We start from the raw sequence: 16,914 nt of genomic DNA, 5'->3' as shown, positions 1-16,914 counted from the left end.
TGATCTGGTTTAAACCCAGAAAAGCAAAGCAAGCTAAGTCTCTGTGCATAAACCAGAAAGAACTTAAAAGGTTCAAAAATATTCCCAGAAATGAGATTAAAACCAAACGAGATTAAATGTTTTGATACATTAAAAAATTGATGTATTTTATTTAATAGGAGAGAGGCAAAGAGAAGAGAAAAGAAAGAAAGAAATAGAAAAAGAAGTGTGCATGGGAATTGGGAGAGGTGACAGGGGTTAGGTGGAACCATATCACCCATCCGAGGGTCCCAATGATGTCTCGTTGCTCCCCTCCATCTGCTCTGCTGGTGGTGAGGGTCCCCCATCGCCGCCGTGGCCACGCTGCCACACAGCGCCACACGCCAGAGGGTGCAGAATCCCGTGGATTAATGCACACTTTGGGCCAGGTGGGAACGCCCAAGTGTCTCCCCTTGCAGGGGCCAGCTTGACACTGTCCCCTGCAACGCTGAGGGTCTGTTGCATCATCTCTGGTGCTCTGGGGCAGGGTCTGGGCACCCCTTTGAGGGGGGCCCCTGTGATGGGCCATGTCACCCCCTTCTGCTGTGGATAAGCTTCTCCCCCCCGGTGAGGAGCCCTCAGCTGGGCTCCTCTGCACCGTGGAGGATGGGCAGTCTCTGCACCTCTGACCACAGGCTTTTCCAGGACACCCAAAGCCTCTCCTCCCCCCACCCTTTGGTGCAGGGGGTCTGTGTGAGCCTGGCAGCTGATAGCCCTGGGGCTGTGGTCTCCCCCTTGGAGGCGTTAAGCGTGTGCTTTGTGAATGTCCCCAGCCCTGGGCTGTTATTTTATCTTATCTTCATCAGTGAGCGGTTTAAGGCCTCAGACAAGGCCCCATTCAGGGTGTGGTAGTCTTCTCTGCAGCTTTTGTAATACAGTTTTAAAAGTCCTTCAAGAAAATGTTTAAGTCATAAACTATAATATTTCACTCTCTGAAAAGTGAGGCTTGTAATCAGCAGTGAAATCACAATTAGAAGAAATAAGTTCTGTTAGTTCAAAATTTTTTGATGACAAGGCCAAAAAAGCCCCCTCAGCCGAACAGAAACCAAAGAACCCCATAACCAGCCCACAAACAAACAAACAAAAGCCACCCAAAACAGCAATGTGCTGTTTTGACCAGCAGTCTGGGTTTTGATTTGCCAAATCAGAACTGGGTACTGTTCTGACAAACAACTGAACAGAAATGGGCTTTAAAATGTAAATAATGTGTAAATTATTAATATTAGAAGTTAGATTAAAACTGTCAATTGTTTGGGAGGCTTTGTCTGGCTATTTGTAATAGGACATGTCTTACTCTGTAAATTTTTATTCCCTGGAAAACACTTAAAAGAAACACAGCTTTAGCTTGGTGTTAAATTGTTGAGCTAGGATTAGACACTTAGACAGTCGTTTGTTTGTCTGTTCCTGTAGTTCTTTTTAAACCTGCTAGCTAGCAAAGCAGAAGTTGAGGCTCCAAATTTTGAAGTTTTGAGATACAGAAATGAATTCCGTTTCACTGTAAAGCAAATTGAATAAATACAAACGTTTATCTATATCTGTATACTGAAGTTTCACCTTAAGGTTGTAACTCTTCTCTTTTTCTTGACTTCTAGAAAGCTGAATGGATGACAACTACTTGTAACCATGCACTTTATGCAATATGTGATGTATTTACACAGTATTTAGAAGTACTTAGTGATGTTCTTTTGGATGATATATTTGCACAGCTCTACTGGTGTGTGCAGCAAGGTAGGAGCTGTACAAATTATGTTAAAACAACGTTAACATTTTGCTCTGTTGTATGTGAATAAACAAATACACTGTTTGTCTTTTACAGACAATGAACAACTGGCACGATCTGGTACAAACTGTTTGGAGAATGTTGTCATCCTTAATGGTGAAAAGTTTACCCTAGAAATCTGGGACAAAACTTGCAATTGCATGCTGGATATTTTCAAAACTACAATCCCTCATGCGTAAGACAACTGTTAATACTTACACTTGTAAAATAGTTTAACTAGATGATGTACCCATTTCAAACTCTTGGATGTCTCATAGGTGGGGTGAACAAAAAGCTGTTACCTGTGGACTAAAGAGAAACAGACTTACTTGAAATGTAATGATAAATTAGGTGTAGGTATTCTTTTGTATTGTAAATGATAAAGTCTTAAAAACTGAAATACTGTATAGGAGATAGGAAAAAAAAACCCCAACAACCCTCAGAATGTAACATGATTCAGTTTTAAGGTTTTGGATTTTTGGAGAAGTACTGTCTGATTTTTTTGGTTATTTTCTTTTTTGTAATAGAAGATGCAGGCTTTGCTATTTGTAATTACTTGTGAAGCTTTTTCCACAAAATACTAAAATACTGCAACGGTCCTACATACTCAAGTCTCTGTGGTTGATGATTAATTTCCATCATATGTTTATATGAATCTTAATATTTTTGTGAAAATGATCTTTGATACTTGGTAACTCTTTCCCTTCATATAATAACTCGGTGTGAGGTTTCTTGGAGTAAGGCCGTACCATTCTAAGTGCTATGTTTTATACATCCTAGAGCAGAGTAGTGAGAAATCATGGCATTATACCAAAGGTGAGGGATTTTTGCCCTGCACTACCAGCAAACACTGAGATGAAACACTACTTGTTTTCAAATCTGATAGTCTTCATGGTGAACTGCTGTATTATTACTTGTCCTATGTCTGTCATCCAGTTCATATTGTTTGCTTCTGGGACTTTCTTTGGGCCTGAAGAAAACTAAAGCAAAAGGAACCTTCTTCATTTTAGTCTTTTCTTTAATTTTAGAGTTGTGTATCAGATAGCAGTGTAAGAGAGCTTCATTCATTCATTAAAAGATAAAATCTGTCACTACCTCACCTATTTTTTTATATAACTATGTATAAATTAATAAAACGAAGGTGAAAGATTTGGGAGCTAGCAAGATACTTCTGCATTTTGGTAACTGCCACAAATAAAATTGAAACATGAATCTCTGGATGTAAATGTCCAGCTGAATTAATCCTAACTTACTAATGGCCTGTACTTGGAAAGATTTTGAAGTTAATATTCACTACAAGAACATTTGCCTTGGTTTCAGCATATGATCAAAACTTAGGTTTCTGAGTATTCTTACAGTTGAATATTAGAAATCTTTCTAGAGCACCATTTTGGATATCTTAATATTTAGACATACTCGAAATATTCCTTTTGCCTTTAGTTACATCTAATTTGAAATACGTGCATTATTCGCTTTGATGTTGAGGCACTTCTGTTTCTCAAATGGGTTATTTTTCCTAGGAGAGTATCCGACTTCTTCCTTAATCTTTCTCTTTCTCTTTCTTTCTCTTTTAATCTTTCTAGACTCTCTTTTGAGAACTTCATTATATTATTCCTTCTTAAATTTCTGGGAGGTTCCCAGCTTTTGCAGTCTTATTTTGATTTTATATTAGGGTACTCATCTTTTTTTCTTCTCTTTCTGAGTCCCGATACTTCTTTTTTCCTCTCTTTTTATGGGATCTGGTTCTTTTTCTGAGACTTCTGGTTTGGCTGACATTTCACATATTTATTTCTTAGTCCCTCTATTAGCCTTATTTTTGCAATGGAGCTTTTCCTACCCTCCCATCCTTAGTTTCTTCTTACTTTCTTTTTTGACAATGCAGTTTTAATATTCGGCTTGTTGTGGAGGCTGTCTCAGTGCTTAGAGAAGGCAAATAATCTTTTTACCTTTGTTTTTCCATGCCGGGAAGTAACACAATAGTTAATGTTGAAATGAAGACAGACAAATGACACAGTGGTATATATGAAAACTTTATGGGCAAGTGCTTTATTGCCAGTTGTCTTCAAGTAGTCAGAGGATACAAATCTCTGGAGTGTAAAGTATCTTCTGGCAGAAGTTCTTATTAGGCTGATCAGGTAGGGTTACATATGTTCTTTTTTTGCATTCATGTAAAACATCTTCCAGCTGTTGTGAAACTAACTTCTGTAATTTAAGAGCTGCAGCATTGGCTGCAGGAGTTCTTAATTGCAGTATCAGCCTCTCCTGGTTCTTGGCAAGTTACTTTTTTGTAAAGAGAGATGATCATATTTCCTTGTTTGGAAAATGTATTATAACATTTACTCAGCTACCAATTTCTGCAAGGACCACTTGCTAGAAAGCCACAAATCAGGCTGCTGCCAAGCATCTACAGATCACTGAGGTGTTGATAGCTGAAGATACTAATGCAGAATGACACAGAGTGGCTGAAGTTGGAAAGGGCTCTGGCAATTTTGTGGTCCAGCCCCTGTGCTTAGGCATGGCCACCCAAAGCAGTTTTCCCAGGATCATGTCCTGACTTTTGAATATCTCCAAGGAGGGAAGCTCTACAGCCTTTCTGGGCAACCTCTGCCTGCGCTTGATCACCCTCACAGTGAAAAAGTGTTTCCTAATGGTCATATGGAACCTCCTGTGTTTCTTTGTGCCATTGCCTCTGGTCCTGGCATTGTGAATCACTAGAAAAAAGCCTGGCTCTGTTCTCTTTGCACCCACATTTCAGATATTTATAGCATGTTGATGAGATGTGCTGAGCCTTTTCTTCTCCAGGCTGGACAATCCCCATTGTCTCAGACTCTTCTCATAGGAGAGATGCTCTAGTTGCTTCGTCACCTTTGTGGCTTTCGCTGAGCTTTCTCCAGTAGGTCCATGTCTCTCATACTGGACCGCCCAGGACTGGCCACTGTGCTGAGCAGAGGGGCAGGATCCCCTTCCCACCTGCTGGTAGCTCTCCTCACACAGCCCACGGTAACGTTTGCTTTTTCTGCGGCAAGGGCACCCTGCTCACTCCTGTCCAGCCTGTTGTCTACCAGGATCCCCAGGGCCTTCTCTGGGGGCCAAGCTGCTTTCCAGCTAGACAGCCCCCAGTACATCCTGGGGTGTGGGCTTGTTCCTCCCCAGGTGAGGCACTTTGTTCTTCCCCTCACTGAACTGCACAAGGTTCCCATCAGCCCATTTCTCCAGCCTGTGGAGGTCCCTCTGGATAGCAGCATGACCCCCTGGTGTATCAGCCACTCCTCCTACTTCTGTCATCCAACTTTCTGAGAGTCTGCTCTGCCCCATCACCCAGATCATTAAGATACAGGACAGAATGGGACCCAGTATTGACCCGTGGGGTGTACCACTAGATACAGGCCTCCAACTAGATTCTGTGCACCTAATCACCATTCTCTTGGCTTGACTCTTCAGTCAGTTTTCAGTCCATCTCACTGTTTGCTTGTCTAGCCCCTTGTTTGTTAGTTTAATAGTTTCTTCAATTTTTCTTTTAGTTTAATTTCTATTCTAATTTTTGTTAGTTTAAATTTTCTGAAGCTTCCTGAGAGCAAATCTTGGCTTTCTGGTGCTCAGAAGTACAGTGTGAATGCCCTCTAGTCCTCCAAAATTTCAAGAGTTAGAATTGGTTCCTTGCACAAATTATGATGGTCTGGCCTCTACTGGTTCATAATGGCTCATAATTCTAATACCTCAATTTGTGTCCTTGCAGCTTTCAAGAATCAATTCAGTTCTCTGTTCTGCTTTATTTGTCGTATTACATGCCTCAAGACTTTATCTTTTCTTATCTCCAATTTGTTTTTTTAGTTATCCAGTATTTAGTTTTCTGGAGATCAGTGGTGTATTCATTTACGATGCTTAGCTTGTTGGGGAAAGCTCTCCCTTAGGATATGCAGACATAAATGTCCAATATGTGTTACCTCACACAGATTGAGACTAAAGAGTTTGAGATCGTGACAATGACAAGTAACTTCAATCTTACTTTGTAGCAGTAGACTGGATAGAACAAGAAGTGATGGGACAATTTACGTTATTTAAGCCAGTTTCCCTCAATTCTTGGCAGGCACAGACAGTTTCAGTAAGTTACAATTAGTGTAGAAATTTTTTAGTGCTAAGGTAAAGATCCTCAAGACAGCAGTGCCCTGTAGGAAATCAGCAGGGAAGAGGTCAGAAGTATTGCCAGCAACTTGATACCTCATAACAGCAATGAATCCTGAGTGGAAGTGGTGAATCTTAAGTGGAAGTAGAAACATAATGCTGGAACATACCCCAGAGAGAGAATGCAAAACATCTCCAAATGTTCATGTGATTTGTTCTGGAGTAGATTCATTCCTTATTCTAGATGAGGCAGTGTGGGAGAAGAGGCCCACCAATGGCACTAAAGCACTGCCTTAAAACAAATCCAGTATTTCTGAGAAAAATTAATCCACCTCTGCACAGTCCACTTGTCCATCCAAGGTAGTTGGCAGAAATGTTGAAGTTCAAAAAACACAGTACTTACATGTTTAAATATGTGTGAAAGAATAAAATGTACTTAGAATTGAAGTTAATGCAAAAAATCCACACCATGTTGAAGGGGACTCTTTAGAGTGCTGGTTCTGATTTATATTTCAAACTTAGTAAATTTGGGATTGGTTTTGTGTTTTCAAGGCTGCTGACTTGGCGACCAGTTGGTGGGGAGTTTTGCTCTGGCTCTCCCTCTGATGCAAAAGAAAAACTGGTAAGCTGCTGAAATAAAAAAATAATTTAAGATTGCAAGAGCTCAGTCCAAATGTGTTGTGATGTAGAATAGGTGAAAAGTATACTTGGTTTAAATACATTTTTCAGTTTTGATTTACGTGATTTTTTTTTTCCAGCTCAAGTGCTATTTAATGTTTAAAAATGGCAAGGAATTAACTGATACAGAAGTACGTATTTGTTTGCAGCAAAGTTGACTTCCAGAAATTGGCTGTAGGTAGTTACCTGTGTTTGTTTTAAGTAATGCCCTGTGATTGGTAGGTTTCTCTAATACTGTATTTGAGCTTTGAGTTGTTTTCTGGTTTGGGTCATGGTTTTTCTTTCATTTTGATGTACTGGCAAGAAGAGAAACTGCTAAAGAGGGATAGATTGACAGTTAGATTGACTTTTTCTTTTTTTTTCCCCCTCCAAATTTTCTCTTGTAATATCTTAAATATCTATTTAAGATAGAAAATGGATATAACCATCAGATTTCTTAGCATTGATTGCATAAACTGATGTGAAGTCTGGATTTGCCTGCAAGTGACAGTCCTGTAGCTACTTTGCTACTGATGAGAATGAGTTTAACTTTTGGACATTCTCACAAGATTGCTGCATGAAGTTCTTTATAGATTAGTGAAGGCACTTGATAACAGTTGCTCAAGGATAATGGTCCCAAATGAGCTTTACTAAGAGAGACCGACTCCCTCCATTTATCTTTATGGAGTGTGAACATGATTCAGTGTCGTGGTTTGACACTGGCCCAACACCAGGCACCCACGAGAGCCGCTCGCTCGCCCTCCCCTGCCACAGCTGGGCAGAGGAGGGAAAAGGAAAAAAAATTAACGAAGGCTCCATGAATGAGATAAGGACTGGGAGAAACACTTCAAGGGGGAAACAAGCTCAACTTCAGTTGCGAAGTGAATTTATTACTAACAGAATCAGAGGGGGATAATGAGAAGTAAAATAAGCCCTTAGAACACCTTCCCCCCCCCAGCCCCTCCCCCCTTCCCACGGACAGGGCATGGGGGTTTGGTCTGTTCATCACCAAGATTTCCTTCTGCTGCCCCGGGAGAGGAGTCTTCCCCTGTGAGGTGTGGGGTCCCTCCCACCGGAGACAGTTCTCCTGAACTTCCCCGGCGTGGGCCCGCTCTCAGGAGCAGCAGCCGCACCGCCCCTGCTGCAGCGTGAGCCCCTCCCATGGGCACACAGCCCTCCCAAAACTGCTGCAATGTGGGTTTCTCTTTCCACGGGGTGCAGCCTTCCAAGGACAGGCTGCTCCCGCCTGGAAGCAGAGGCCCTCTCTCTTCACTGGGTCTCCCACTGGATCACAGCCTCCTCCAGGCATCCACCCGCTCTGGCACGGGCACCTCCCCCACAGGCTGTGGGTGGATCTCTGCATCCCCCGTGGATCCATGGGCTGCAGGGGCACAGCTGCTTCACCATGGTCCTCACCACGGCCTGCAGAGGCATCTCAGCTCTGGAACGTGGAGCACCTCCTTCCCCTCCTTCTCCCCGACCTTGGTGTCGCCATGTTGTTTTCCCTCACATGTTCTCACCTCCTCCTCTTCTCTGACTAGAATCCAAAATCTTGTGACTTTGTTTTGATTTTCTTCTTAAATATGTCATCACAGAGGCGTTACCAACCTCTCTCATTGGCCCAGTTTTGGACAGCAGCATGTCCATCTTCAGAGCCATCAGCCATTGGCTCTGCTGGACATGGTGGGAAGCTTCCAGCAGCTTCCTCACAGGAGCCGTCTTTGTGGCTCCCCTGCTACCTAAAACCAGGCCATGCCAAACCAATACATTCAGTTAAAACAGAAAGTAAATGTTTGTGATGGCTAGTTCTCATTATATGGATGTTATACTTTCATGCTGTATTATGACTCATTTATATATATATTGGCTATATTTTTTATCCATTTATGTCAAATATAATAGCATGCATAAATGGCAAATAAATTCAAAGTCTTGAGTAAATTGAAAGATCTTTTCCCTTTGAAGTAGTTTAACATGAATGTTTTTAAAAACTGTTTTTGTCTTCAGTATAAAAAAATACTTTGCAACTTCAAAATTAACAGAACTTGCATAATAAATTATACTAAAGGAAAAATATTTTGGCTTTCTCATTTAGTAGGATAGAATCTTTGCAGGCTTTGGATATTTTCATCTCATTTTTCTTTACGTAGCTCAAATATGATGGAGCGTTTTGGTATCTATAGACATTATACTTATTAAACTATATATTTTTACTTAATAGAGATGAAATCCTTGGTTATCTAGTGATATGAGAAGCTGAGATGTTCTTTACAGGAACCTTGCAGCAAACCTCCTACTCTTGATCCGATAAAAGCCATAGTAACTCTTGGCTGACAGAAGAAGTGCTTGGAGGGCATTCAAAAACCTATCTGAAAAATGCTACTCATCTACTTTTCTGTGTACTTAAGTATTTGTTACTTGATAAATTTTCAGTTGTTTCTTAGTAGCTCATCTGTTTGGTACATTTTTCATGAATGCTCATAGCAAATATGAATAGACGTGAATGAAAGTGCAGTGTTGAAACAGCAAATGTCTTGAGCTCTGAAGATCCCAGCACTATTATCAGTTAGGTTGCAGAAGTTTTCTATAAGTTAATTACTTAATTTTTTTTGCTTTCTTTTTAGGATACACTCTCCCAGAAGTCAGTAGATATCCATGATTCCATTCAGCCTCGATCTTCAGATGGACGCCCGTATCAACCCAGCACAGGGGCCACAGTAGCTGAAGAAACGAGTAAAGCCAGGCCAGCAGCAAGTGCGTGCTCTGCAGTGATTTGGCATTTGATATCTCTTAAGAGTAGTATTTAGTAGATGTTTGATATATTAGTTATAGCCCCAGCTATGACTTCAGAAACATGATGTGAAAAGATCACATTTTTAAACTTTTTGTCTTCATGCAGTATGACAGAATTCTCTTGGGCTCCTGTGGGTCCACATTTTTGGGTTGTGTTTTAAAAATCAAAGATTTCAACTGCAAGCTTCTAGGCTTTTTACCCAAAGCAAAATATTAAAAATAGTAGTCTCCTTACAGTGCTGTGTATTTTTTTTTCCTTAGGAGCAGAGATTTTTCAGTGCAAAACGCAACAGAAGCAGTAGCTGAAAAAGAATTCTGTCTGTGATTTGAAGAGAGTATATCAAACCCTTATTTAAGAGCCTTGTGCAGTTATGTGTTGGTGCTTAAAATGGTCATGTGGTGACATCAGCACTTGCCACAGCTGCAGACAAGCAATGAGGCCAGTGCTGTGCTAAGCCTCCTGCCTGGGAACAGCCTCAGCCTCTGCCTCTTGCTATTGCACTGAAGGTCCAAGTCACTCATTTTGGTGATTTCTAGGTAACATTGAACCAGGTTGATCCAATGTATCACAGACAACTTCCGGAAACAGTTTTTTACGATGTTCCAGTTGGTAACGTGGTGATCTGTCCTGGTGTTAGTAATTCAGACAGGTGGATTCCAGCTTTGGTTTACACATGTGCTTGAAGTTAAACTGTTCTTCAACTTGCCCTCAAAATAGCTCAGAAAAGTTCTTTAGTTAACAAGTAATTTTCTTTCCTTTAAAGAATTTCCAGAACAGAAGTTATTTGCTGCTCTTTTGATCAAGTGTGTTGTACAGCTGGAACTCATTCAGACGATCGACAACATTGTGTTCTTCCCAGCAACTAGCAAAAAAGAGGATGCAGAGAATCTAGCAGCAGCACAAGTAAGTTGAACTGATAGATATCTCTCTTTTTAACACCTTTTCTTCCAAAGGTTTTAAGATAAAGTTTCTTAAACTCCCATAACATCTGCTAATTTATAATTTTTACATAGGTTTGAGAATTTCCATTGGACTGTTGAGATCTTTTACAACTTCCATTAAATTGCATTTGCTGTGCCAGGGCAGCACTGTGGAGATTAAAACATGTATTGCTCAAAGGGATTTATGTAACTGGGATATGGATATAACCTTTACTACAGTGTTAAGTTTAAGTACAAGTACAGATGTAAACAGGTTAGGATGGAGTTATCACAGGAGCTTGCTGAAGACAGTTGTGAATTTTTACTTCAAATATTTTTTTTTTCTTTTCCTTTTTTTTTTAATAGAGAGATGCAGTAGACTTTGATGTCCATGTGGATACACAGGATCAAGGGATGTATCGTTTTCTAACATCACAGCAGCTTTTCAAACTTCTCGATTGTCTGCTGGAATCTCACAGATTTGCTAAAGCATTTAATTCAAACAATGAACAAAGAACTGCTCTCTGGAAAGCAGGTGAGTCAGTCCCCTTGGAGAAATACTTTTGTGACGGTGTGAATTGACCCAAAAATAGGTCAAAAGTATTTTGATGCTGAATGTAAAAGTTGAAGCTTTAGCTTTATAACTGCAGGATTCCTAAAGGGAGGGGATGTCATCTGTGCAGTTGCAAATACGTCTGGTTTCCTAAAATTTAAGGTTTCACTGAGGTACAGCTGCCAAGCTGATTCTTGGCTGTAGGTGTGAGTCCCATGCTTGAAAGCTGCAGGCACAAACACAGGTTTCACAGCTACCTGGAAGCTGAGATTAAAAATGGGTGCCAAACACAATCATGGCACATATAAATAGATTAATTTTTAGCAATGCTCCATTGTACTAAATGTTACGAGAAATTAATTACTGAGGTGGTTCTTCTGTCTGTGTGCAGAAGATGCTTAGAAAGAGAAGTGGGGGACTGTAAGAAAGAATGTCAGTTGAAAGAAAAATCTGAATGGAAACTTGTAATTCCTGTAGGTTTCAAAGGCAAATCAAAGCCCAACCTGCTGAAGCAGGAGACGAGCAGCCTGGCCTGCGGGCTGCGCATCCTGTTCCGCATGTACATGGACGAGAGCCGCACCAACGCCTGGGAGGAGGTCCAGCAAAGGCTGCTGAAGTAAGGTCCATGGAGCTGAACCTGTTCATGTTATTTCTGATGTTAAAGAAGGGGGTTTTTATTTGGAAGGATATACCTTCTCTGTTTGCAGTGAACTTCTAGAGCTAATGTGTGTGATGGCGGTCGCAGGTAATATTAAGAGTTTTATGTTCTGTGGGGAGTGCTCTGCCTCCAGCTACTGATGCTGTCTCTCCTTTTTGTTCTCATTACATCTGTTTTGCAGAGAGAACAAAGGTTTTGTCACCTTTTTTTGTATCATCTGGGTAGGTGGAGGCTTGTTATAGCTCCTCTTTAAAAAGGAAAGCAACTATCACCTAAACCCTGTTTTTTCTTTCACTAGCCTCAGTGAAACTGCAGTGGAGCTGGCACTGTTTGTTCTCATCTGCAGAAATGGACACTGGGCTTGAGCAGCCTTGTGAGGATACAGAGGCTTTTGGCTCTGTGGTTATTCATCTGAATGGTTTTTGTTTACAAAGTTTTTCAAGCAACTCTTGGAATAAGAGAGGGCTTAAAACCACAACAGCAACACTTAAGGCTGGGGCTTTAAGGTTCACAGACCAGGAAGCAGAGCTGAAAACTGCCTGGTTCCATCAACATGAGATGTTCCTAAAGTGCACATAGCATTTTGTCACATACCTCTCACAGAGCACTCGATACATTTCAAATACATGCACAAACAGCATAATCACATTTTTTCAGCTTATTTATTACTGAAGTCCTGGGACTTTGGGTTTAACAAAGTCACTGCTGTCTGTCATTAATCTAAGAGCAGCTTTCATAAAACAACGCTGTTCTACACTAGGGCTCTAGACTGCCAGAGGTTGCAAAGCCAAAGCTCCCTCTCTTCAGAAGAGCTCAGAAATAAATGTGAGTTGCTATTTTTTTGTGTCATTTGTCTCCAGTGTCTGCAGCGAGGCTCTGAGCTACTTCCTCACTCTTACATCAGAAAGTCATCGGGAAGCCTGGACTAACCTTTTACTCTTATTTTTGACTAAAGTCCTGAAGATAAGTGATGAGAGGGTAAGTAACTATTTGGAAGGATGTTTCAGATGACATGTACAGGTAAGAAGGAGTTCCAGACTGGTTTGTCACACACAGTTACAGACTCGACTTTAAAAGCTCCTGCTGCTCTGTAGACACTCCTTGTGTTGAGGGAATGTACATTCAAACCGCACTTGACAGCTACTGACACTAATAATTCAGTGTGAAGGTGCAGTGAGTGATAAAATAAAACGTGTCAGAGAAGTTTAAAGATGCTGGAATCCTTTAGAAGTGTGTGTTGTTTTCACCCCTCTCCTGCTGAGGAAGGGAATTAGTGATGATATTTTATTCAAAGAATTAACTCTTGTTTCTGCCTCCAGTGCTGCGGGTACATGTACACCTTGACCTTCTCCAAAGCAATTCTGCAGTAAATAAATCCCTGTTTAGATCTCCCTCTATTTCTAAGAAAACTTGGCTGAAATAATTAAGTGAAAAAGGCCAACTGCAAGAAAAAACTCATAATAGAAAAATATTTCCTCTTGGGGAATAAGCATTAGTAAAGAGCTTTGTGTAGCTGGTGAGCATCTGTCAGAGTATATCACAGCTGTCTTAGCCTTATTCTAGCACTGCTAACTTCAGTTGTAAAGATGCTTCTGCTTGTTACTTTGTGGGTTTCTCACCCTCATTTGGTAGAGCATTTAATATTCATATTTTGCAGTGTGCTTTCTGAGGTGTACCGATGTGTAATAGAGTAATTTCTTGTTTGTTTTCTCCTCAGTTCAAGGCCCATGCCTCGTTCTACTATCCTTTGTTGTGTGAAATCATGCAGTTTGACCTTATCCCTGAGCTTCGAGCTGTTTTGCGAAGGTTTTTCCTGCGGATTGGTGTGGTTTTCCAGATATCCCAACCACCAGAACAAGAGTCTGGAATAAGCAAGCATTAGCAGATAGTGACGCTGTGTTTCAAGGTTTATATTCCTCAGCTAAATAAAAGGACCAGGTAGCTGGGCCATTCTGTCTGGATATCCATATAAATGATTTCTTTCTCTGGCCACGTGTATCCAAGGGTTAACGGTACAGACGCTTACACTGTAATTAAGGCTTGCAACACTCCAGTCCCTCTCTTTCCTGGCGGATTCTCTCTCGTCGGTTTCTCTTGCCTGGCTCGTGCTGAGCACAGAGCCAGTTTTTAGCACGGTCCCCTTGTCAGCACGGGCTGCAGTGTCCTTTACTGTCCTAGACAGCAGTATAGCAACAGATGTTTATGGCGGGTGTGAAAGTAAAATGTACCCAAAGAAACATATATATGTAAAGGTTTGAGCTTCTGCAAGAAGTACAACTCAGGAGAGCTGTATTTTGAAGGATAAAATGTTTATAGTGAAAAGAAAATGGAGATTATTGTTCATGGAAAAAAATATTTAGCAACTATGTCTGATATTCTAAGTTTTTTGCACACTCAGGCTGTCTGAGACATTGGTAATCATCCTTCTGTGAAAATGTACAGAGATGCAGGTCTGTAATATAAACTCTTTAACACTATACAGTTCTTCCTGAATTATTTTATTTCTGTATTACTGATTTGTTGAAAGCCCATAACTCTTCCTTGTTTACCAAATGCACTAGAAGTTTGGGGGTCTTTTTTTGGGTTGTGATTTTTTTTTCTTTTTTTTTTCTTTTTTTCTTTTTTTTTTTTTTTTGTTTGTTTGTTTGTTCGTTTTGTTTTGTTTCATTGTAGCCCAGAAGTTATTGTTGCTGACTTTTGTCAAGAACAGCGGTAGAAATATCACGACTGACATAACTACCTGTAATATACTTGTTTTAGGGCTTTTAAATATAACGAGCCATTGAAATGATGATCCTTCAAGGACTGGAACTTGAATCACTGCAAACAAGTCTAGGTTGTGTCTGCTGTCAGATGTTTTTTGTTTGATGTAGATTTCACTCTTATGTACAGAATTTAATGTTGGATATATTCAAGTAACAAATCTGGCATGGTTTGGGGATGGTTAAATTTATTGGAAATGTATTCATACTGTGAATTGTGCTCTGATGGTTAACAGACGAGATTGTCAAGCATTCTGTATTACAATGGATGTAGAAATTTTTTTCAGATGGACAAAATGTATATGGTACAGATATGTAAAGTTTTCTATGTAAAAAAATTCTGTACAACTTTCTGTACAATATTTGGTTCTCATCTGGCATATTCTAATCAGGTTATAGGTCAATAAAGTTTTTGAACTCTTTCATCAGTGCAATCAAAACCAGTCTAATCCACAGCTACTTGTTTTACAGTGCCTCTCACGCTTTTGTTTCAAAGGAGCAAACCCCAGACCCCGGGAGCAGAAAGGTGGATGCCCTTTGGTTGACTGGGATGTGTCTTCTCACTTTTAGAGACAAATACAGAGGGAAAAAGAATGGTAAATTTAAAAAAAAGGTGGGCAGGGCTGGAGGAGAATAAAAGCACTGCATGAAGTGGGCAGATGAACCCTGTAGTGCTGCACAGATAGAAACTCAAGTACTGCACTTTGCTCTCTGGGGATTAAAATATAAACACCAAACATCTGATGGAGAAGGGGGGAAGGGAAGGGCTGAGATTGCAGTTCTGCTGACTTGGAGCACATCAGCAAGCTCAGCTGTGCCAGTGTCTTCGATTTTGTAAGTAAAAGTGGAATTGGATTGTACTTCAGTGTGTTCCCACAAAGCTCCTGACTGGTACAGGAGAGCAGTGTGAAGACCAAGAAGGTGTGTGAAGGACACTGCTCTCTCTTACAGGGCAATGAATCTGCCATAGACATTCACAGCAGGCTCCAGAAATAAGCGTAAGCAGTTCAATGAAATAGCTGTGGAAAAGCCAGAAAAGGGAATTAAAATGCTGTGACCTGTGATTCAGAGTTTGCTCACAGAGTTAATTGGGGTGGAGCAAAACCAAATAGCAATTACCAGTGTCGGAAGGGGGAGAACTGAGGTTATTTGAATTAATTGTAGCCTTTCCTCTTGGGCTGTATTTTACTTCTTCAGTTTGTTGTGCTGTGTTTAAATCTTAAACTGCTGTGCTAGGCCAGATCTGAGGTCTTTCTTTGTTTGACAGTGATCAGTAATAATTTTTAGAGTATAATGTATTGCATCCCTATTCATTGTCATTCTCTTCCCCCATGACTTTAGCAAACTGTTCTGAGACCATTACCAGGGTGTTCCTGACACTGCTGCCCTGAGCACTATTTAAACAGCCACTGTTCCTTGTGTCTGCCCACTTGCTTTCTAATCATCTGTGTTCAGGATAGAACAGTGAGTACAATGAATTATCTAAAAACTTGGGCAGTTGGGGTTGTGGGGCTCTTTTTGGTTTTAAACCTCACTGCTTCATTGTCTTACTGTGTACTCCCCTTTACTAATGACGTTTTTCTTTTATAGCCTGGCCTTCTCATGTCTTATTTATTGCTTATGTGGAAAAGGCCCAATAGCTGTTAAATTTTGATTCATTGGGAACTGAACTTCAGTGTCATCATAACTCTTTTCTGTGCATCTCTTTGATTCTTGCAATGGCAGAGCAGCACCAGGTGTACTCTGGGCATCTTACTCAACGTGCAGCTCTCTTAACATTCACATTTGTGATAATTATCAAGAATTGGGGGTCAGGGGCAGGGAGTAGGTTCTGTTTTAGTAATCTCAGTATCCATCAGGGCTGTGGACTGCAGATATATTTATTTTGCAGGTGAGGCTGTCATGATAAAAAGTTTTTAAAAGGCAGAAGGGCCCTGCCAAAAGCTGAACTTTGGAGACGCAGAGAAAGCTGAAGGAAACATCTGGAAAGGGAAGCCTCAGGGCCCAAGGGAGGGTGGCTGTCGGGAAGAGTGGAATTCGTGGTGCTAAGGGCTGCTGAGCAGTGAGGTTAAAGTCATTTCAGTGGTTGCTGGCCACAGCACAGAGGGGCTGTGCCTGGCCATGAGCTGGAGTAAAGGAATGCTGTTACAGTGGGGATGTTGCAACACGCGTATCAAACAACGAGGCCCGTGGAAAGAAATACCTATGGACTGATTCTTGGTAGATGTTTCAGAGATGTTTATTTCCCCAGCCGCGTGGCCGGGGCTCTGCCGAGGAACTGAGGCGATCACAGGACCCGAGGGTCCTTGCCCGCGCAGGGAACACAAACCAACCAATGGGGACGAGGCTGAGCAGGGACAGGGAAACCCCGTGTGTCCCCTCAGGGCCCCTCTCCCAGGGCTACATGGCAGGGGGACGGCCCCAACATTTCACCTGTTTATTTTTAACAAAAAGAGATTTAAACATTGAAAACAACTGGATAAACATGAGAGAACAGAATGCCAGCCTGTGGTGGTCTGTGGCATTTACAAAACTTACTGCAGTGAAATGAGGGTGGCTTTTTAGGGCAACACTTCATGATTCTGCCAGGGGTAAAATGCTGACTAAAATTAAAGAAATAAAGAATAATTAAAATTCGGTAGGGAACTAGATGAGGAAGAAGAGAAACTCT

The 16,914-nt window shown here is 41.1% G+C and overlaps 1 protein-coding gene across 1 annotated transcript in view; it reads left to right on the top strand.

Moving 5' to 3' along the window:
- ARFGEF1 (ADP ribosylation factor guanine nucleotide exchange factor 1) overlaps positions 1-14,668 on the top strand; it is an 87,230-nt gene extending 72,562 nt beyond the window's left edge. Inside the window, exons 31-39 of the mRNA XM_032127073.1 lie at positions 1,611-1,746; positions 1,835-1,973; positions 6,452-6,521; positions 9,181-9,310; positions 10,114-10,253; positions 10,637-10,805; positions 11,301-11,439; positions 12,342-12,459; positions 13,199-14,668. Of these exons, the coding sequence (XP_031982964.1) occupies positions 1,611-1,746; positions 1,835-1,973; positions 6,452-6,521; positions 9,181-9,310; positions 10,114-10,253; positions 10,637-10,805; positions 11,301-11,439; positions 12,342-12,459; positions 13,199-13,363 (1,206 nt within the window). The 3' untranslated portion in view covers positions 13,364-14,668. The remainder of the gene's footprint in view (positions 1-1,610; positions 1,747-1,834; positions 1,974-6,451; positions 6,522-9,180; positions 9,311-10,113; positions 10,254-10,636; positions 10,806-11,300; positions 11,440-12,341; positions 12,460-13,198) is intronic.
- The last annotated feature ends 2,246 nt before the right edge of the window (positions 14,669-16,914 follow it).

Source organism: Corvus moneduloides, chromosome 1 (genome assembly GCF_009650955.1).
Source record: "Corvus moneduloides isolate bCorMon1 chromosome 1, bCorMon1.pri, whole genome shotgun sequence".
Lineage (NCBI taxonomy): Eukaryota > Metazoa > Chordata > Aves > Passeriformes > Corvidae > Corvus > Corvus moneduloides.
This window is presented reverse-complemented; position numbering and strand designations above follow the sequence as displayed.